The 23,177-nt window shown below is 38.1% G+C and overlaps 1 protein-coding gene across 1 annotated transcript in view; it reads right to left on the bottom strand.

Annotated features, from left to right (window-relative positions):
• Positions 1-23,177, bottom strand: part of ANTXR2 (ANTXR cell adhesion molecule 2) — a 114,163-nt gene that overhangs the window by 65,119 nt on the left and 25,867 nt on the right. Inside the window, 1 exon segment of the mRNA XM_030313609.1 lies at positions 14,849-14,944. Coding sequence (XP_030169469.1) covers positions 14,849-14,944 — 96 coding nt within the window.

Genomic DNA, 23,177 nt, shown 5'->3' with positions numbered 1-23,177 from the left:
AGCAAAAATTGTCAAATACTTCGCACAAGTTTCACTGAATGGTTCTTCTAATGTCAAAATGCAACCAGTTTTCACTAGATTACAGTATGCCCCTTCAAACAGAGCAGGAATTTACTAGCAACATCTTCCTTCTATGACTCATTGACTTTTCCATGAATTTAAAATGCACAAGTTAGCTTGCTTTGGAAGAGATGACGGGGAAATTAACATTTTCTCTTTCCGCACCCTTTAAGCTAGAAACAGACATTCTTAACGAAGATGCCTTTTCTGTGAATCATTACTCAATATATTCTTTCATGACATTGTGTATGGCCGATTCTTTATGTGATAGAAATGAAGCCTAAGATCTAATCTAAATGACCTTTACCAGTACTGGGGTAGCTAGACTTTCACACCATCGTGATAGAAAATTACTGACCAAGTGTCAATGGCTTCTGATAATTTAGACATACTTCCAAGTCTCTAGACAAAGAGGAAAAACTGTTTGAAAATATAACTGCTTCACCTTAATGTCAAATATTTCAATTATGTTTTAAATTTTTTAAGAAGTTTAAAATAATAATTTTGAAAATGAGTATCGTCAAAGAATTATATTACTATTTAGGTATATTACTGTAGTCATGGGTATGTTTTAAAAGAATGTTCATTTCTAAAGATATATACTGAAAACTTTTCAGATTAAATGATATGATTCTGATATTTCACCAAAATAATTTGGGATGGGTAAGTGGAAGGGATTACAGATGAAATACAATTAGCCATAAATTGAGAATCAATTGAAGCTGAGTGAAAGAGACATGAGGGAATTCGTTATTTTAGACTTTCTCTTTCTATATGTTTGAGATTTTCCATAGTGAAAGGTTTTTAATATGCAATGCTATTGATAATGTTGAGAGAACCGACTCTTACTTTTCTTTATGTATAATATTTTCATTGTTCAAATTTTAGTTTGGATCTAAATTTCAGATAGATCCAGTCTCCACATAGATGTAACTAGACAGTAATTTGACAGTTTGACTGAATCTCTAATTTATTTAAAACTTTGAATGCTACCAACAATGCTGTTATTTCTATTTAGCCCTTTTATTTAATTCAATTTTATTTTATCAGCAATATAAAATTCCGGTTCTCTTTAGTAATTTTGAAGGATAAAAAGTTGTGAATTTTTACAGTTAGCCCAGAAATAAATGCCAGTGGAGGATAAGATTTAAAACAAAGTGAAGGTTATCAAGCTACAGGTGCATTTATAGAAAGAAAGTGCCACATATCATTATCCAAACTGCATGTCCAAACGCAATCAGTAAAAACTGTATCTATTAACATTTTGCACTCGAAAATCCAACTCTTCTTCCATGTTTCTTTCAAGTAAATTACTTTTTCCAGTTGCAGCCTCAAAATTTTTGCATAATCAATAATTTCTTCTTCATTTCTATATGACTTCACCAAATCATTTACCATGTCCAACAGATTTTTTGAAATATTTCTCTCTCTGTGTCCCTCACCTTCCCACCCAAGACTTTCCCCAATCTCCCCAATGCAGGTAAGATTCCCCTCATATGCATAAATGCCTATTTGGAAATTCATGTCTGCTTTGTTCCTCAGTGCATTCCCAGTACTTAGTAAATTGTCTGGCACAAAATAGGTTTTCTATTTTGTAAGAAAGGAAGGAAGGAATAAAGGGAAGTTAGGAGGAGAGGAAAAGGATGGAGATGGGAAAGGAAGAAAAAAAAGAAGGGAGAAAGGGACAAAGAGAGAGGAAACAAGGAAGGAAAGAAGGAAGGAGAGGAAGAACAAGGGAAGAAGGAAGGATTCTTTGCATTCTATTCCCACTATTTCCACCTAAAATCATAAACTCATAATTCTCTGGACCTTAAAAATATCTAGTACACTTTTCAACTTCTCCAATGCACATTCAACCAAAACTTCAAGATTCTGACAACCTCTCACCAAGTTGTAGTCCAACTATGTTTGAATTCCCGTAATAAAGAGAAATTCACTACCTCACAAAGCAATTCATTCCATTGGCAAATAATTTGCATCATTTGAAAGCCCCCCCCCCCCGCAAAGAAGCCAAAGCGCCTCTCTCTCTGTAGTTTCCACTCTTTAGTCCAGATCCTAGGATGTGGACACACACACTCGGATGGACACACACACACACACACACACACACACACACACAACTAATCTTTCTTCCAGAAGAGGGCAGTTCCTATTTTTGAATACTAGGATAATAACCATATATCTACTGAGCCTACTCATCTGGAAGCTAAACATCACAACAATTTTTCATGCAATGGTTCTGAGTTATTCAGTCATCTTGGTCCATTTCTTTAATACATATTCTTTTGATCAATACTTCCAAGCAGGCTTTCCAGAACTGATAATAGCATTTTAAGTGTAACCAAGCCATTATAAGTAAATATATGGTACTCACATAAAACAGATGCACCCTCACCAGTTTTTACTTCAATTCTATGCATTTTAACTAATGACACACTGATAACATTGATTGGTAGTCAATAATTGCCATAGATTTTTTGGCATCAATGTCCACATGCTCTACTTACTTAAACTAGACATTTATCTTGTTTTTCTATCTCCGACCCGTCCCTCATTCTAACCTGTGTAACTAGGTTATTTTTCTAACAGTAGCCTAAGTGTTTCTCTGGTCAAAATGGATCAATGGTTCCAATGACCACAATTGAAATCATTGAATTAGTGAATTGTACTGGATGATCCTTACAAATGATGCTTGTACTCTTAGCTTTGCAAATTACCTTAAAGTACTCCCTAGAGTTTTTCACTAGAAAAAGACCAAGGTACATATTTCATTCCACTAAGTGTGAGTACGTTGTATCTGAACTCCTTTTCATTTCCTCATAAAGATTTCATATTTGCTCTGCTTATTACCTATACATCTTGTACTTTTATACATATTTCTGAGGACATAAACAGTATCCCCAAACTGGTTCTATATTATATCCTCCTGAAAAATCTTCCTCCATGACTCATCCTTTTTTACATCATACTTGTCATATTCATTATCCTGCATAGCATCTAGTTTTAGTGTTTATACGGGCAAATTGAGTTTTAATATAAATTCATATGACCACTGCCAACAGACTCACAATAGGTTAACAAGAGGCATCTTTGCATTTTTTTATAAGCCACAACCTGGAAAACCAAAGCTTCTTTTCAGTACAGGACATATATGTGAACCAGCAATTCTATTCTCATGGTTCAAATGCATCAGTATGATGCAGTTATGCCCTCACATCCTATCTACAAACATCCCTATGTGCATCGCTACTCCAAAAAAGTGAAGATTTTGCTTGCCCCAAATAAAATGCCCATTTCCATGTTAAGTCCCATCCAACCTTCACGGAACCATTCCCCCAACTTTCTACTGCTTTATCTAAAATCTTGAAAACTTCTAAAAATAAATGTTGCTGCACAGTTGAATCATTCATGCTTCATTAGCTTGGACTTATATGTTTATTTGGGAATTTTTCAATTACCCCATAAGAGTGTAGACTTCTTAAGGGCAATAATCATTTCTCCTTCTTTACAAGTATCACCAGTTCCTCAGAAAGTGCTCTGAGAATAGCGATACTAAAAATATGATTGTAAGTAACCTGAAGGAGCTAGCTGAGGATGTTCACAAAGGCTTGTAGCCAACCTCTACATTTAAAGAAAAATACTGAGAAAAAATATATAAATGATAAGCAAATAGACACAGGTTCCCATGAAACTAAAACACTGCTAGTTTCAAAAAAAAATGAAGCATCAAATTTCTCTTTCAACCAATAAAATCAGAGAACTAATTAACTAAATGGCAGGTGGGAAGATGTTAGACCATCCTAACTTTCTTCATCTGGGAAATAAATTTGATTAATTGTAGGTCATTTCCAACATGAAAATTCTGACAGAACACTTAAAAATTACGTATCACATTTTTTCCAGCAGGTCTTTGCTTCTAGGCCTTTCCATAATTAAGTAGGCCATATATCAACATGCATTTGTATCCACCTGGTTCCAGAAAAGAACATAAGGGTTTGTTTTTCCGATAATGTGTAATCTCATTTATGACTAAATGTATGACTTATAAATTTCAATTGATTCTGAAATTCTAGCAAGTATATTTTCTACATTGTTAACAATGGAAATACACCCCTTAAAACTCTGTCTACATCAAATTTTGATCTAGTAAATTAAGGGACACAACCACCACCACAACGAATAGCACCTTCAGAAACTGAACCAGAGCTCAGGCTCATCTCTGTGCTGTTATGACTATTAACAGCAACCACCCTTTACTGGTGCTACAATATGCCACATGCTCTATATTTCCCTTACTGTCATAGTAGCCCTGTGCAGTTACCATACTTGTCCACATTTTAAATATAAGGAGAGGGAGATGCTAATTTCGATAACTTGTCTAGCGATGCACAAAGAGAAAACAGAATTAGGACTCAAATCCAGGACCCAGGTCCATCTATCTCCAAACTCTGAGTTCAACTTCCTCTGCCACATGGCATCCATTTAAAATAAGGTTTGGAATGGGGCGCTTGGGTGGCTCAGTCGGATGAGGTTCCAGCTTCGGGTCAGGTCATGATCCCACGGTGGTTTGAGCCCTGCATCGGGCTCTGTGCTGACAGCTCAGAGCCTGGAGCCTGCTTCAGATTCTGTGTCTCCCTCTCTCTCTGCCCTCTGCCCCTCCTCTGCTCACACTCTGTCTCTCAAAAATAAAAAAAATGTTAAAAAAAATTTTTTTAAATAAAATAAGGTTTGGACTGCAAAGGGGAAGGATGAAAAGAAAAAAGACCTAAGATGTGTTGAGTATCTGTTAATTGCTAGAATGCATGAATGGATGGATAGATGGATGGACGGGTGGATGAATAAGAAGGTAGGTAGGTAGGTAGGTAGGTAGGGGGAGAGAGAGAGAGAGAGAGAGAGAGAGAGAGAGAGAGTTTAATTTAAACCTTATAGTAACTATGAAAGATAGAGGTTATCATTCCCACTTTATAGAGACATAACTTGTTAATTAATATGCCCAACATCACTGACCTAGAAATGTTGGAACAAGAAAAAAACGGCTTTTATGTGATGTTTCAAAATGTTCCCCCCCCACACACTCTATTACAGGCTCTCATAAGTAACCAAAGACGGTGAAAATAATCTGAAGCCATTTGGTTCAAAAGCCAAAATGGCAAAAATCTGTGTCCAACTGATATCCCTACATTTCAGTAACACTAGTGCAGGAGAAAAGGAAACCTTACTGTCAATGTAAATACATTAAAAATAACAGTCATGAGAATCCCATTCTTGTACTAAATAGTGCAAGAACACATCCATTTCAGAAAAGGATGTATTCATATGCACCATATTTTATGAGAATTTGCAGATTTTAAAAGGCATAATATTGCCTAGTTGCCAGAATTTTTTCCACTTAGCATCCTTTAGTTCTGTATTGAAGATTCTGGAAAACACTTTCACCACTTTATGAACCATATGTAGAGTTTGATTCTCCTCCAATTTTTTTTTTCATTTGTTATTATCATCATCAAGGGAGGATTACATCTCATCTACTTAGCTGCTAGAATGAAGATTTCAGTTTGGAGGAGAGCCGATTTCTTAAAAAAAAAAAAAAAAGTTAGCTGCTTCAGGCAACAGTCCTTTTGATCCGCTCATTAACACTTTTCAAATGTTTCGAGTGATGTGGGCATTCTTTGCGCTAGAAATGTCAGCACTGGAGCCTGCAGCCAGCTTGATGCAATCATATGTTTCCAATATTCAGAAAAGAGTGAAAAGAACTGTCAACAGTGAACTGCCTTGGATTAAAAAAGAATAAGATACTGTACAACGCCTGTAGATCAAGTCGTGTTTCAGGACTGATTCTTGCCAGTGACCAAAACAAATGCCCAATTTATCAGCAATGTCATCTAAGCGACTAAGAGCCCACAAACAATAGAGAAGTCACGTCTCAGTGTTTAGAAAAGTTTGTTTGAAATATATGGGGTCTTCCTTTCATTCTCCTTTTCTTTGTGATAGATCAGAGAGCAAGTGTGGTGCCTTTCCTCTGAAGTGCATAAACACAAAGTTCTCTTACATCCGTATCTGGGACTTTTTTTCCCCTGAATCTCACCAAGTTAGATCCTTTCATCATCCAGATCAAAATACGGTCTGATTTATCTCATCCCCCCTTTCCTCTTCTCCTTGACACACTCATCAATGATCAAAAGATTCCTACTCTGAACAAATAAAGAGCTGGGTGGAGGTCTGGACAATAAATATAACTTAAAGTGCCAAAATGGGGATTGGGAAGAATAGTGTGAGAGTGTACTTTGCCAAGAGTTAAGTAAAGGTGCTGCTGTCAAAGCAAATAAACTAATACCAGGGAGAGTTTGATACCCTGTTTTCGCAAATGATGTTCTGTTGGAAAACATCACCATGGAAGCTGTAAGTACTAACATCACACTCTATTTCGAGGAGGCAACCAAACATAAATCATTTAATTAATGGTGCAAGGAAGGCATATTAAATTCAAATTACTTCTATTTTATTGTGCATTCCCCCCCAAAAAATCAGGCTATTCTCAAAGTAACTCATAAAGGCACCAAAAGCCCTCCTCAACAATAAAAGACAAGTGCAATATAGAAGCATTATTACTATTTAGAAAGAACAGCACAGCTGTTGCTGGCTAAGAAAATGATTCCATGGAGCTGCAGTCAGATATATCCTCATCGTGAAAGCTCAACTTACTTATAAGCAAATTGGGCTTTAAAAAGATAACTTTTTAAAATGGTTTTTTAAATTAAGATTTATGAGATCTTTATGTAAGTCTTAAATGCTCCAAGGAAAAATGAGCTTGCAATTTTCCCTTGAGGATGAAGAACTTCGGCCAAGGACACTAGAGCAAAGTGAACATTATCATTTCCAGCATATTCAGATATTTATTTGCAGCTGTAGAACACCCTCTAATTGACAACACTCCAGAAAGCCTTTGTTTGCCACCTCATTAGCCTTACATCTGTAATTCTGCAGAGTGTCTGGATATTCCAATGATACAACTATAGGGACTATCATTTCTGCCATCCTGGCAGTAAAACAAATCTGTCATAAACTCAACAGAACTTCTAAGCTAAACAATGATGAAAACACCCATATTTTCTGATATTCCACTCATGACTCAGTACATGATAAGTTTTTTTAACCTCTCCTGCCCTCATTTTAAATTTAAGGATTAAGGGAAGGATGCAGCTGATGTCTTGCTAAAGAAAAAGCAGCTCTAAAGGATGGATTGTGAGGATCCCAATGAGCAGGATACAGACTCTTAAACAGATGGTAAGAAATAACTTCACACAAAATGAGAACTTTTCCCCTTACGGAATAGTTTGCAAACCCAACACACTCTATAATTCACTAATGATAGTGCCTAAAAATTTCAGCTTTGCATGAAGAACTCTTTTACTATGATTATTATTAGGTAGTTTTCCAACTATCATTGTTTCAGATTTCTATTTGTCATGGAAAGCTCTGGTACACAGAGGACACTATTCTGCAACATTTTAATTAAAAAATTTTTTTTATTATTTGTTTTTGAGAGACAGGGAGAGAGCACAAGACGGGGAGGGGGCAGAGAGAGAGGGAGACACAGAACTCAAAGCAGGTTCCAGGCTTGGAGCTGTCAGCACAGAGCTGGGTGCAGGGCTCGAACCCACAAACCGTGAGATCATGACCAGAGCTGATGTCTGATGCTCAACCAACTGAGCCACCCAGGCCACCCCTATTTAATTTTTTTAAATATTTTTAACTTTTATTCATTTTTGAGAGGACAGAGGGAGATAGAGCATGAGTGGGGGAGGGGCGAAGAGAGGGAGACACAGAATCAGAAGCAGGCTCCAGGCTCTGAGCTGTCAGCATAGAGCCCCCCGACCGGGCTCAACTCACAAACCGGAGATCATGACCTGAGCCGAAGTCAGACACCTAACCGACTGAGCCACCCAGGTACCCCTATTCTGCAACCATTTTAAATGATCTTCTCTCTCTCATCTCTCTCTCTCTCCTCTCTCTCATCCTTTCTCTCTCTTTATCCTTGAAAACACTCATTAAACAGAACTGAAAGATTTAAATTTGTAAGTAGTTCTCATTATTTTTTTATGTTTATTATTTTTTTTGAGAGAGAGAGCAAGCCGGAGAAGGGCAGAGATGGAGGGAGAGAGAAATCACAAGCAGGCTCCATGCTATCAGCACAGAGCCCGATGCAGGTTCCATTCAGGAACTGTGATATCATGGCCTGAGCTGAAACCAAGAGTTCAATGCTTAACTGAGTGAGCCACCTAGGTGCCCAGTAAGTAGTCTGTGAGTGGACAGATTTTTATTGCACAGGTTTTCCTTAACATTTTTTATTCTATGCCCTTTTTGGCAATCTGGTGAACCGATGGATCTCTTCCCAGAATAATTAAGTGACATTAAAATAAAAAAAGGTTTAAGGAATCCAATTATATTGAAATATAATGATCAATTCTGTAACACACACACACACCACACACACACAACTTTTGATATAGAAATATATGCTACTTTATTAATTCATTAAATAATGAGAACTGAGTAACTATCCTAATTTTGAAGTTATGTTACTTGTAAAAGAATTTCAAAAATATCTGAAGAATTGTATGTGATATAGGATACCTGTAAATACTATTGGTGACAATAGTTTTTGTGAATAGCGGCCTACATTTATAAATGAAGGAAATGATAAATTTCAGTTGGAAGTAAAAAGAAGATTTTTTTCCCACCCAAGTTCACAATCCTCAGGTTTGAAACCCCTGTGGGGTGTATACGGAAGCAACTAAAGTAAATTGCTTCTACTTCAGAGTTTTATTATAATAAAAAAATTCTGGGGACCCTGGGTGGCTCAGTCAGTAAGCAGTTGACTTCAGCTCAGGTCATGATCTCGTGGTTTGTGAGTTCAAGCCCTGTGTTGTGTTCTGTGCTGACAGCTCAGAGCTGGAGCCTGCTTAAGATTCTGTGTTTCCCCTCTCTCTCTGCCCTACCTTCTCACACCTCCTCTCTCGCTCTCTCTCACAAAACACATTTTAAAAATTAAAAAAAACTTAAAAATAATAAACAATTTTATGTACTTGTATCTTACTTCTTGTTGTATAGAATGGCAAAGCCACCTTTCCTATTGTATATACATTATAAGAATACCTTTGAATAAAATCATGAAAATCATACAAGAACTAGAGTATACATAAATCCTCTCATTCAAAATGGCTTCTCCATAGTTGACAGAATTTTGATTAAAACTGGCACAGATTACCCTATTTTGAAGTCGTCTTCAGATAAAGAGATTCAAGTGTTTTAAGAATTGAAACAGTTCAAGAAGATAATGTATAACACGCCTTGATTAAAATACACACAATACTTGACTTCATGAAATTAGTACACTATAAAGTGAGAGAAATGTTCAACAATGATCACATAAATAATCGTTTTATCTTAATTTCATTAAGTATCACCAAAAATGTACCATTGGGTAACTTTTTTGAGGATTTTGGTTAAATTTTTGAATTTATTTTTAATGTTTATTTATTTTTGAGAGAGAGAGAGACAGAGTGTGAGTGGGGGAGGAAGCAAGAAGAGAGAGAGGGAGACACAGAATCTGAAACAGGCTCCAGGCTCCGAGCTGTCAGCATAGAGCCCCGACCCAGGGCTAGAACTTGAGACCAGAGAGATCATGACCTAGGCCAAGTGGGATGCCCAACCGACTGAGCCACCCAGGCACCCATTGGTTTACAATTTTAATATAAAATATTCTAGAGGGGATAGTTACGATTTTTGATGTGTTTCTTGTTCTTCATGCTAATTTGGTACAGCTAATGAAGTATATGTCATAGTTTCAGAGACATATTTAGTTAAATGTTGAATTCTTTGCTTTTCCTTCCAGAGTAAAATGGTCACTTTCTAGCTTTCTAGGAATTCAGTGGTTCAGTTTCTGAATATGAATAGGATGGTACTGGCCTCTTCTAGCAAATAACAAGCACCCCGAGGGGGACCGTCCATGGATCCCTGTTGTCAAATGGTTCTAATGACATATATGCCTTGAATACTTCTGAAAATTAGAAACCTGTTTCTTCCCAAAAATTCCTTGTCACTCTGAAACAGTAAGTAACTTTCTACTCAGTATATACAAACATTATGCACATTTATTTTATGGGTACTCAGAACAAAACAGAAACGTAATTCTAATTTTTAAAAATGCATATTGATTCTTAATAGCCTTGGAACCACTGCTAACATTGTAAAAGAATATTTTCATTGTCTTCCATTTTACAACCTCTTGTACTCCATGAACAGTTTTTGCAACGAGCTGCTCCGAAGACGTGTTACATAAGAATTGCCAAAATCAATAGCCCTGGGCAGTCATTCCCAACCCTGGGGAATATCAGATCATTTAAGAACTGTATTAGGTTTCTTAACATGGCTGCAACAAGTTACCACAATTGCAATGGCTTAAGACCATAGAACATTTATTTTCTTACAGTTTCTGGAAGTCAGGAGTCTGAACTGAGTCTTATCAGGCTAAAATCAGGTATTAGTAGAGCTGGTTCCTTCTACAGGCTCCAGGACTGTATCTGTTGCTTGCCTCCCTGAGCTCCTGGTGACGGTGAGCATTCCCTGCCCAGTAGTTGCATCTCTAGTCTCTGCTTCCATGGTCACACTGCCATTTTCCCCTTGAGTAGGCTAATCATCCCTCTGTCTCCCTCTTACAAGAACACTTGTGACTACATTTAGAGCCCACCAGTAGGTCCTCCTGGATAACCTCCCTAGCTCAAGATCCTTAATCTAATCACATTTCAAAGTCTCTTTTGCCATATAACATTCACAATTTCCAGGAATTAAGACCTGCATATCTTTAGAGACCATTATTCAGCAAACCCCACAGGCTTCTCCAAATGGCACTGAATCCTAGAGAAACTGCCCTGTCTTTCCCTTCAGGGAGAATCATCACCATGGGAAATCTTACCACTACTGTTCTGAGACCTTCTGGTTATTCGGGGCAGGAAAAAAAAAAAATGAGAACCACTGTCTGAAGTGTAAGAACACTGTCATTTTTGAGTTATTGATCAGGTAAATGTGAAATTTTGAAATTTTAATCTCTGAACAATGAAAAAATCACTTCATAAGATAGTTACATAAAATATGAAATGATTGAGAATGTGTGACAAAATATTATGGACTCTGTTCAGAGCTTTATATCAAGGCTTTCTATCTTATAGAGCACCTGAGCATGTGATCCCCAAGGAAGTGGACCATGGACATAATCTAAATGTGCCTGAGAACAGACATTTTTAAGCTCTTTAGTCATGTTTCAGCTGAAAGATTAATTTTTCTAATGTTTATTTATTTTTGAGAGAGAAGGTGGAGAAAGAGAGACAGAGCATGAGCAGGGAAGGTACAGAGAGGGAGACACAGAATCTGAAGCAGGCACCAGGCTCTGAACTGTCAGCACACAGCCCAACATTGGGCTCAAACCCACAAACAGAGCGAATTCATGACCTGAGCTGAAGTCAGACACTTAACCGACTGGAGACACCCAGGCAACCCCAGAAACATTAAATTTAAATGTTTCCCCCTAGTACTTTCATTTTTTTTAAATGTTATTTATGTTTGAGAGACCACAGAGAGAGAGAGAGAGAGAGAGAGAGACAGAGAAAGAGAACAGAGAAGGCATGCAAGAGTGGGTGGGGTGGGGGGCAGAGATAGAGGGGACAGAGGATCCAAAGCTGTCTCTGTGCTGACAGCAGAGAGCCTGATTCAGGGTTCAAACTCACAAACCGTGAGATCATGACTTGAGCAGAAGTCGGATGCTCAACCAACTGAGCCACCCCAGGTGCCCCTGCCACTACTTAAAAGCACTCAAACAAAACAAAATTTGTACAACACCAAGCTGAAATAAATGCTCTCATTTCACATTAGAAAGTAATATTACTGGTAACAATAGTCAAAGTTAAATTGATCCTTAATAATTTAACTTGCAAAGAATTATTTAGCTAACTACATTCTAAGTCCAGCATTGCACAAACATATTCTCTAAAAAGTAACAAAGGTAAAACAAATATCCTGCAATTGCACCACAACACCCTTTGACACTCTCAAGATTGTTTCACAAGGCTAAAGTCCCTGTGCCCCTTTCATCACATCACCTCTTCATTTTTCCCTAGCGCACTAGCTTCTACCTTAACTCCTATCGCACTTTGTTAGCATTCCTTTGCTTTGGCCATATCCAAGGTGCATCATCTGTCACTGGCTTTCCATTTCAATTGTTGATGGAAACTCAGCTGGATACAGACTTAATCCTCACCAGGACCAGACCTGAGTAGACACTGCTGTAAAGCAAGCAAAGCTTCTTTCAGGGTATTATACTGAACAAATCTCTCCAGTGGCTTCTCATCATCCCTGGGGGGAGCTCAAGCTTCCTAAAAGACAGAGGAAGCCTCCCTAAATGAGATTCCTACCTAAATCCCAAACCATCTTTCACACTTTCCTTTCACTGGCACACTAGGTAACGCCTCGCCTGGTGCTCCCCAAAGCATGCCAGAATAAATCAGTATAATTCCACACACACACTTCATCTGAAATCTCTCTCAACTGCAAACATCTTATTCATTATTCAAAACTCAGTGTGGGTCATCAGCCCAGTCAGGTTTCTCTGAAACAATCCCGTGACTCTGGTAAATCCCTCCTCCTTATGTTCTTAGTGTGCTTTACAAATGTTGCTATTGGGACACCTCATGCCCCTCCATTTAAACTTTGCCCACATTTTGGAGCATCTAACAATGCTCCAAAGAAGCCCATTTTAGTTTTCACACGTCTTTAAAAAATCGTATACTTCGATGCTTTTGAGCCCTCTGATCAATAATAAATGAAACTGCAAAGTAAGGAAGGAAAGGACATCCACCACGGCCAAATTTAAATTAAAAAACCAAGGAGCGCAAATCATATTAGGGCACCTTTCTGCTTTCAATTTGACTCAAGAACGTTAGCCACCCGAAAATAGCCATATCTAGGATGATCGAGATTACAACAGGAAAACTGTCCTGAGCATAAACCTGCTATGGCAGGAAACTGATTAGTTCAGCAAAGAGACAGGATGCTTCTTGTCTCTACCATTGTCTGAGTTAATTCTTACCTCTTATATGGCCAACTGCTCTGATATAAGGATTGTAAGTTGACTCATGAAAACGGACTGAAGTACATTAATAATAAATGCAGGAGTGACGCAAAGTAGTGCCTGAAGTTATAAGGAACTTGGAATTAGTCAGCAAAGGTGAGGGAGAAAAAAGGCAGTCTAGTAATATTAGGTACAACACCACAGTGATCTACAGAATATAAAGTTCTACATAATACGCTGATAATAAAAAGGAATACTATCAACTAAGTAGGAGGTATGCTTTGAATGAGTGCTTCTTCAGGATAATCTTTCTATGAAACTTGAACAATCCAAATGTGGTTGTGTGAAATGTGCTGAACTTAAAAATTTTTTTTTTAATGTTATTATTTTGAGAGACAAGTGTGAGCAGGGACGGGCAGAGAGAGAGAGAGAAAGACACAGAATCTGAAGAGGCTCCAGCTCTGAGCGTCAGCACAGAGCCCAACACAGGGCTTGAACTCACACGCCGTGAGATCATGACCTGAGCCAAAGTCAGATGGTTAACTGACTGAGCCACCAGGTGCCCCATAAATGTGCTGAACTTTAGTACTCAACATTCCATCCTGTGGTAGGCGAGAATGAATGGTCCCCCCCAAAGCTGTCCCTGGAACTATGAATAATTTTCATTACATAGCAAAAGGGGACTTGGCAGATATGATAAAGTTAAGGATGCTGCGAGGGTAGATTATCATGGATTATCCAGCTGGGTCCAATTTCTTCACATGGTTTCCTAACATTGGAGGTCCTTTCTCAGCTGGCTGAGACCCGAGGGAGATGCAACTACAGAAGAATAGTCAGAGAGATGCAATGTTGCTGGCTTTGAAGATGGAGGAAGGGGTCCACGAAACAAGGGACGTGTGTGGTCTCTAGAAGCCAGAAAAGGCAAGGGAACAGATTCTCCTCCAGAGCATTAAGACAAGAATGTAACTCTGCCATTCCCTTTTAGCCCGGTTTAGTCCAGTGAGACCCATCTTGGATATGTGATTAAATCACTGTTAGATAATAAGTTTGTGTTGCTTTAAGCCACGGAATGCAGAGCAATTTGTTCAAGTTGCGATAGAAAACAAATAAACCTGTAGTCTTTCAAAGGTTTTACTCAAACAGGAAAAATAACTCAAAGAAACTGTTGTAACTTCAAAACTGTCTGTGCAACCCTAACATCTGCACACAATTTATTTCTAAAATGTTTTTTTGAGAGGCAAACAGAGATGGTCCTGAAATAGATTTTCCAAAGAGGTAATGAAAGATTCAATAAGCAACTGACAAGAAAACCTGACAGATTAGCAACTTCTCCCCAGGAATCCAACAGAAAGTATCATTCAACTTACTGGAAATTCTTTTGTACTGGAGTAGAAAGCCCTTTATCCCTACTACCTCTTCCCCTACCCTCTCGCCCTCTCCCTCCACGCTTCATTTTGAAATGTTTTTTAGATGAAGTTTTATAAGAAACATTTATTGGCATGCATGTTTTCTAGAACTTATTATAGTAATAAAAGCTCCTAAAATTCAATTTGCTAACTGAAACTTTGCTGTTGTTGACCAAGTGGCATTGATTCACAGTCCAGGCCTTACTTGACATCTCACTGCTTTACAAACAAGTAGAGTTGAAAATCCTCCTTACCTCACCACTTTGCAGCACAGGGGCCAAAACCACCACAATCAAACCAATGCCCAGTAGTAGCAGTAACACCAAATAGCAATGATGGCTGCAATCCCATTAGACTAGAAGAGGGCAGAAGACAAAACAAAGTGGTCAGTAAAGCGCAGAGTTAAATCCCAAATACATGTTTTTGTTTTTTAAGGAACACCAGAAAACGATAGCGAAAAGCATAATGATGTCAAATCAGAGTTCTATTATATTCCTTAAATTCGGTAATTCCTTTATAGTCTATTTCATATATGTTAAAACAGTCAATAATAAATACGAAACCTTCCAAAGTGCTATAGACACTTTTAAATGATGGCTTAAAGAATGCAGGAAAAATCACTATCTGGGGTTATAGGGAATGGGCAGTCTGGGTCTCTATCTTTGTCTCTGGGAATGGATTATTTTGATTGCAAGCATGATTACTTCTAGGCAGAATGTATGCAGCATTTTCCCAGACTTTTTGATGACAGAAAACTACTTGCATTATGTATTTAAATGCCAGGGCAAGAGGAATATCAAAAATCACCAAGCAAATGAGAAACCAACAACAATGGTTCTTGTTGGCAAACGGTTCATATGCTCAGTGCAAGAAAGCAACCTCTGCACTCACATATCAGAAGATTTCTCACCACAGCTCAAGCACTAACCACTCAAGAAACCACACTGGTGTCTGCTCGCTTCCTAATGCCAAGATCCTCCAGCCCTACGGAACCTGCTCTTACCTCTGCCTCCAATCCCCTTCCTGTAACCCACCACCTACTCATCCTACAGTGCTCAGCTTAAGTCACTTCCCCAGGAAGCCTGTCTTGCACCCTCTGGGTAGAAAATGCCCCTCCTTGAAATAAACCATAAGAGACTCTTAACAATAGAGAATAAACCTGAGGGTTGATGGATGGGGAGGTGGGTGGGAGATGGGCTGGATGGGTGGGTATTAAGGAGGGCAATTGTTATGATGAACACTGGGTAATTGTACGTAAGTGATGAACATTGAATTCTACTCCTGAAACTAATATTACACTATATGTTAACTAACTATAACTTAAATAAAAATCTGAAAAACAAACAAAAACAAAGTGTTCCATCAACTAATAAAATTTTCTAAAAAAAGAAAAGATAGACAACATCTCTCTTTATTACCACAATTCATAGTTCTTCTGTACTTCCATCTTTAACATTTATCATAAGTTATTTTAATTTTTTTTTTTAGTTTTTTTAAAAATGTTTTATTTATTTTTGAGAGGGGGGGAGGGACAGAGCGTTGTGAGCTTGGGAGGGGCAGAGGAGAGAGGGAAGACACAGAATCCGAAGCAGGCTCCAGGCTCTGAGCTGTCAGCACAGAGCCCCACGAGGGGCTCGAACTCACAGACCAGACTGCAAGATCATGACCTGAGCCAAAGTCATATGCCTAACGACTGAGCCACCTAGGCACCCCCTGTTTGTTACTTTTGATAAACTGATTTCTTTAATTTCTCTTTTCTGCCACTATTCGTTAGGAGCTCTAGAAAGCCATGGGGTTACATCCAACCTACTTACCATGTACATCCCATGCTTGGCATTTAAAATTATGAGCTTGGCATTAAGAAAATGAACTCTAAAAACTAGGCTGCAAAAGCCACTGATGGCGAAAGACTCATATTTACTGAATGTTTAGTGTGGGGAATAAAGTTCCAATGGGACAAAGCATGTCTCTAAAATCCTACTCTGGGTAGCCCCAGTAATAATGTTTGTGTTTTTGGTATGTGTGTCTTTCTCTTTCCTTCCTGTTCATTTCTTCCTATCTTCCTTCCTTCCGTCCTTCCTTCCTTCCTTCCTTCTCCTGCCTTCCTTCCTTTCGGCTTTGCTTTCCTTTCCCTTTCTTTTTCTTTCTTTCTTTCTTTCTTCTTTCTTCCTTTCCTTCTCTTCCTTCCTTCTTTCTTGGAAAGAATTCAGGGAAGGAAAAAAAATGTAAATAAATCAATACACTCTCCAGGTGGGAATTTGGAACTTCATGGGCAGTTTTTCAGAAATACATGTCCCTGTCATTCAAAACAATAAGAAGTACAAAGCCCAGAGGTCAGAGTGAGCTACTTGTATCACAAGAGCTGACAGCGAGAGGGGTGGCAAGGTGTGGGGGGACCCAGGCAGTATCCGTCTTGGAATGGCACTGCATTAAAAGTATTAGTCTAGACTTTTAATTTTAAGCAAGTTGTTTAACTTCTCAGGGACAGTTTTCTAATCTACAAAACAAGGAAAGCCAGTTGTTCCCAAATCATGAAACTCTTTGTGAAAAAAGCCATTACTATTATCTCTCTCTTGTAGGAAATCATTCTGGATGTTAACATACTTTTAAGTATCTGAATACTGCAGTAAAGAAGTTCAACTTACATCAGCACAGAACCATTGTTTTTCTCATAACATTTGAAACATCTAAATATTTAAATTTAGGATTCCCTACAATCCACACTGAGAACTGATGGGATCGATCAAAGCTGAGAGACTTTCTGATGTTTCAGTGACAACGGTGGTAGTATTCAGTCAGAACATTTTATAGTGGGATGTTAAAGTGCAAAACATAATGCCATACACACAAAAGAGATAATAATCACTATGTAGACAGTTACATGTAAATAACTGAGAAGAGAAGAGAAGGTAGTTTTCAAAACAAGTGGCAAGAAGTGCTAGCCAAATACACTTGGTTCAGCTAATCAGAAAAATCTTGACATGTGTATCATTTCCCTGTACCACCAGTTATTATCACAAAGGAAGAAAAAGGAAAAACGATGAGCGTATAGCGGCTTGGAAGCTATCCCAAAACAGATCAATTTTTATAGATACCGATTACTAGCAGCCTTTCAGTTTTAATAAATCTACTTTTAAAATAATTAATTCGCAGAGCAGCATAAACCATAAAATATTCATCACTTTCAGAAACTTTCAGAAGATTAAGATTCAACTACACATGACAATTAAAGCTATCCTTTGATTTCTGATTTTGCATCTGAAAGGAAGAGGGAACAACCATAGGAGGTAAATTTCTGTAGCTGCTATTAGGTTGCAAATGAACCCAAAACTGGCACCACCAAGGTATCACTTAGAATCTTGATCATTTTATTTAACTTTTCTCACAGAAGACAACAAAAATAACTTTCGAAACTTCACACAGGCACACACTATCTTCACCGAGTTCTATCATTCACTATATGACCATTCTTAAGGCTCTAGAAGATGCAACTACATGATATTTACCATAAAGAATTAACCTAAATATAAGAAATAAAAAGACATGGACTCATGTAGCAATTTCTTGATGTGGAGTCTGGTAGAATGAAAATATAACCTCAAATCTAGTTATTAATATATCTAAAATATCTAAATCACTCACTGTCTTGCACATAGAAATTCCTGTGTGTGTGTGTGTGTGTGTGTGTGTGTGTGTGTGTGTACATATGTGTGACAGAGAGAGAGAGAATATAAATACTTTTCAGAAATTTTCCAGGCAAATATCTAAGTTCTCTGTTCCTAAAGTCAAAGAAAACAATTCAGAACACACATCAGGCTACCTAAGAAATACTCAAAGTACATCTTTCTACACAGACTTCTAACATTCATGAACAAATCATGTGACTCTCCACAGCCTTGATTACGCTAAGCTCTAAAATCTAGGCAAACAGGAATATGACAGGAAAAGAATGTCAAAGAAACACATAGAAAAAATGTGATATCCTATGGCAGAAATGCTGTCAAATGCATAAATTCATGATTCTACCTTCAAATATAAGGTCTTATATAAGATACTCCCCATCTGACTGTTTATGTACAGAATGAATACAGCATTCCCTACCAGTCTTTTCCCACATTAGGATCTAGTCACAGCACTCATGGAAATGGCTCACCATTTGTCTGTACTATACAGTTTTCAAAAAGGTTCTATGAACATTTGGTTTCCTCTTTTCTTAGAATTCAGACTCTGTGTTCAGAAATAAGAACATGCAACCAGAAGATACGAATCTGCTAAAATTTTATTGGTGTCTTTTTTTTCTTTCTATGAATGTGTCATTAGCAGGAAATTCAGAAAATCATACTGACAGAATATACAGTAGATGGGCTCACCATGATAGGCAGTGAAAATTCTTAATTTTTCCTCCAAAAAGTAACTCTATTAGGAACATTAATAAGACACTATGCACATCCACACACAAATATATATTTATTATGACAATATTATCATGTCACGGACTCCAAAGATTCACCTTCAATAAAATTAAAAAGAAATACACACTTTCTTTTTCTTTTTAATTTTTTTAACATTTATTTATTTTTGAGAGACAAGAGAGATAGAGCATGAGTGGGAGAGGAGCAGAGAGAGAGGGAGACAAAGAATCTGAGCAGGCTCCAGGCTCTGAGCTGTCAGCACAGAGCCCGACTCGCAGCTCAAACTCACTCACAGTGAGATCATGACCTGAGCCGAAGTTGGACACTTAACCGACTGAGTCACCCACAGTACCCCAAAAATACACACTTTCTAAAGACCTACAGACCTAATCTTTATCATATTAACCTGAGCATGATGGAAAGCAGGTCAAAGGAAGCAAAGAATATAATATAGGCCCAACCTTGCCATCAGTGCCGTAAGTATATGACACAGTCCCTGGATGCCCCCGTCCCAGAAATTAGCTCAGTTTAACTGGATACAAATTCAGGCTTTCCCAGTTCTGTTGTTTTCATTTTCCAGAGCCATTATCAGAGCATGAAAGACTTCATCTTGAAAGGGAAATAATTTCATTGTTCACATAGCTTTATAAACAAATTAAGGAAAGGTCAAACACATAGACTTCAGTCCTAAGAGCAGACAGCAAGATGAAAACTGCAGACTTAGGAGACAAATGAAACTAGCCATGATGACACATAGATCTGTGTCACAGGCAGAAACTACAAGCCACTTTTTAAATAAGTAGGTGCCAAGTTACCAAGTTGGACAAGTCTTCATGAAGCCCACAGGTTAGTTGGAGAGACAAACCTTGAGCAAGGTTTGAGCAAGGAAGGCAACTACGATAGAGACAAGTAGAGACTAACCTGGTCTATAGTTCTAAGAGGACCACTTTGAGGAAGTAAGAAAGCGCAGGGAGAAAGTATGGTAGAAATAGTGGCTTCCTGCAAGGACAAGAGAAAGACAACTTTGGGTGGAACATAGGTAGAGGGGATTTAGTAGCACCTGAAGAAGCTGAAGAGAGGGTATGAAACACAAATTTCTCAAAAGTGGGTAGTTCTTTTAATACAGAGAGACTTGGCCATCTGTTGGATTAATGTCCATTTGTTGGATAACCTTTCTTTTGGCCATTTGTTGGACTGAATCTTTCTAACCATAGTTTTGAAAAAATGGCATTCTCACATGTCTGTGAAGAGTAGGTTGTGCAAGTTAGCTGAGGAATCCAGTTTGAGACTTACTACCCAGATGATGGTTACAGCTATGAAGCCAAAAACTCTTTTAAGGGTTAACTGAGGACATACCAGAGCCTTGAGCTCGACAGTGGGGTAGAAAGAACATATTTTGTAGTCATCCTGGACACACTAAGTTTTTGAATTTCATCTGCATCTGATTTCCTTTTCTCGATTAAAAGTAAGTTTTCCAATCAAAAAGTTCACTCTGCCTAATGTAAGTGAAATTCTGGCTGAGAGAATCATAGAAGCATAAAAACAAATCAGTCACAGGCGCTTGGGTGGCTCAGTTGGTTAAGCGTCCGACTTCAGCTCAGGTCATGATCTCACTGCTCATGAGTTCGAGTCCCGCATCAGGCTCTGTACTGACAACTCAGAGCCTGGAGGCTGCTTTGGATTCTGTGTCTCCCTCTCTCTCTGCCCCTCCCCCATTCATACTCTGTCTCTGTCCTGTCTCAAAAAAAAAAAAAAGCATAAAAAATTTTTTTAAACAAATCAGTCAGTACTGTACTTGCAAAATACTATGAGAAAGGAATCACTCAAAAAATTTTCAAAAGTGTTGTAAGCTACCTAGAAAATAATTATCACAGCAACCACATTAAAAAACAAACAAACAAACAAACACAAAACACAAAAAACAAAAACAAGACAGACTCAGAGAAGGGGAAATGGGTCTCCACAATTTTGTTTCTATGTATTTAGAGTTCAGGAAGAAAAATCAGTAACAGAATGGGTAATGATTTCATGTTCTGGATTCTTTTGGAACATTTGATATCAGGAATTAGCAAAACTATGTCCCAAAGGCCAAATCAGCTCATGTGTTTTCATAAGACCCCTGGCAAGTTAAGATTTTTTTCTTTTATCTTACTACATAGCCAAAGAAATTAAAACAAAAACAAAAACAAAACGTTATGGGGCGCCTGGGTGGCTCAGCCAGTTGATTGTCCAATTCTTGATTCAGCTCAGGTCATGATCCCAGGTTGTGGGATCAAGCCCTCCATTGAGCTCCACGCTTAGTATGGCACCTGCTTGGGATTCTCTCTCTCTGTGTCTCTCCCTCTGCCCCTCTCCCCATTTCCCTCTCAAATAATAATATAATAAAGAATATGTTACATAAAATTCAAATTTCAGTGTACATAGCTTTGTTGAACCAGCCACATGGATTTGTTTACATAGTATTTACAGATGCCTTTGTGCTAGAATGGCAGAGTTGAGTAGCTGTGATGGAAATTGTGTAGCCCTGAAACCCTGAAATATTTACTATCTGTAAATATTACTATCTGTACCTTTTACAGGAAAAAAAAAAAGTTGCCAACCCCTGTTTTATATAATCAAATTAGGACCTAGTTACAAATGGCAGATTGCACAAGTGGTCAGGCCAGGGTGGGCAGAGACAGACTTGGATTCAATTGTGATTCTGCCACCTACTTGATATGAGCAGATAATTTAACCTTTAGAGCCTCCAGGCTCCATGTCCCCCCCTCTCAGGGGCAGTGAGAGCTAAAATCAACCGATGTTCTTTCTCATCAAGCCATACCCCCTGCTGAGGGTTGGGTCTACCTAATAGAAGAAGCACCTTCTGATGTGTTTGCATATATGTGTACGAGAGATAAGAGGTGGCTCTCTGTTCCTCATCTGTAAGATTAAGGTAACAGTAAGAGCCTCCTCTTAAGTTTTAAGTATTAAATACTTAAGTATTTAATGTATAAATAAGCACATGTATAGTGCTTAGCACAGTGTCTGGCATTGTGTGTTCAAGAAACATTTTTGATACTGTTATGTCAAGAGTCAGAAGAACAGTGGTTCAAAGGGGGAAGAAGATACCTTTCACTATTTCTTTTAAGCAGAGACTCATTTAGGAGATCTTCTGACATAGATAAAGAGAGATGACTGTCTAAATACAAGCCCTCCTGGGCCCTAATTTTAAAATCTCATAAATCGAAGCTTCATTTTCCCACTTGTAAACTAGATCTACATCCATTCATTTAAACAAATAATTTTGGAGCACAAGCCCTGTGTAAGGACCAGGCACTGGGAGGAAGGCAGGGAGTGAGACAGGCCCTGCTGCCAATATCTCGAAACAAGTAAGAAAAGCCCAGAAGTAAACAGGAAATTACAGTTCAGTGACGTAGTGCCTTAACAGAACTGAGCCTGGATGCCCTGGGAGCACACAGAAGGGCTGCTTATTTGTGGGATTTCTATGAGGATTAATCGATTGCCAAAGCAATGGTGTTTTATTTTCATTGGCTTTCAAATATCTGTGAAAGCCAAAAGCATCAATCCTAGAATGAGTAATACTACTAACTGCATCTCATCATATCTGAAAATGCCTGACAGACTGAATACCACTTAATACAACACCCGAGTGTTTATCATCATCTTACCCACTCTCCTAGTCTGTTTTGAAAAAGAGATTTAATGCACACATCAGCAGGAGCATCTCATGGCAATGGTCTCACTTTTCACATCTACAAATGTTATATAATATCACTGCCACACTCTAGAGGTATTTGAGTTTGAGTACAAACAATGACTATTCTAATAGGAAAAATGAATTATGCAATGATTATTAGCAATACAATAATGAAAATTATAGTATTTATTATCCTATAATAATTACTGGAATAATAAAATTCCCACAGAAAACTATACATCATCAACCTAGACTGAAGCATCAAGGTAACTGTGACCCCTCTGACCTTTCCTCTTTCACCTCTCTGAAGCACTTAATGCTGCCTTCTTTTCATATTGGAGTTCCATCTTCCTTCGGCTCCTTTATATAGTAAGTGTCCTGGTTTTCCCATTTCTTGAAACTGTTCCTTCTCTCATTCACTTCACTAATTCTATTGACCAACATAGGCTTACATTTTCCTCATCTTGATTAAACTTCAG

The sequence above is a fragment of the Lynx canadensis genome, chromosome B1 (assembly GCF_007474595.2).
Source record: "Lynx canadensis isolate LIC74 chromosome B1, mLynCan4.pri.v2, whole genome shotgun sequence".
Lineage (NCBI taxonomy): Eukaryota > Metazoa > Chordata > Mammalia > Carnivora > Felidae > Lynx > Lynx canadensis.
The sequence above is the reverse complement of the archived record's forward strand: the minus strand, read 5'-3'. Positions and strand labels throughout refer to the sequence as shown.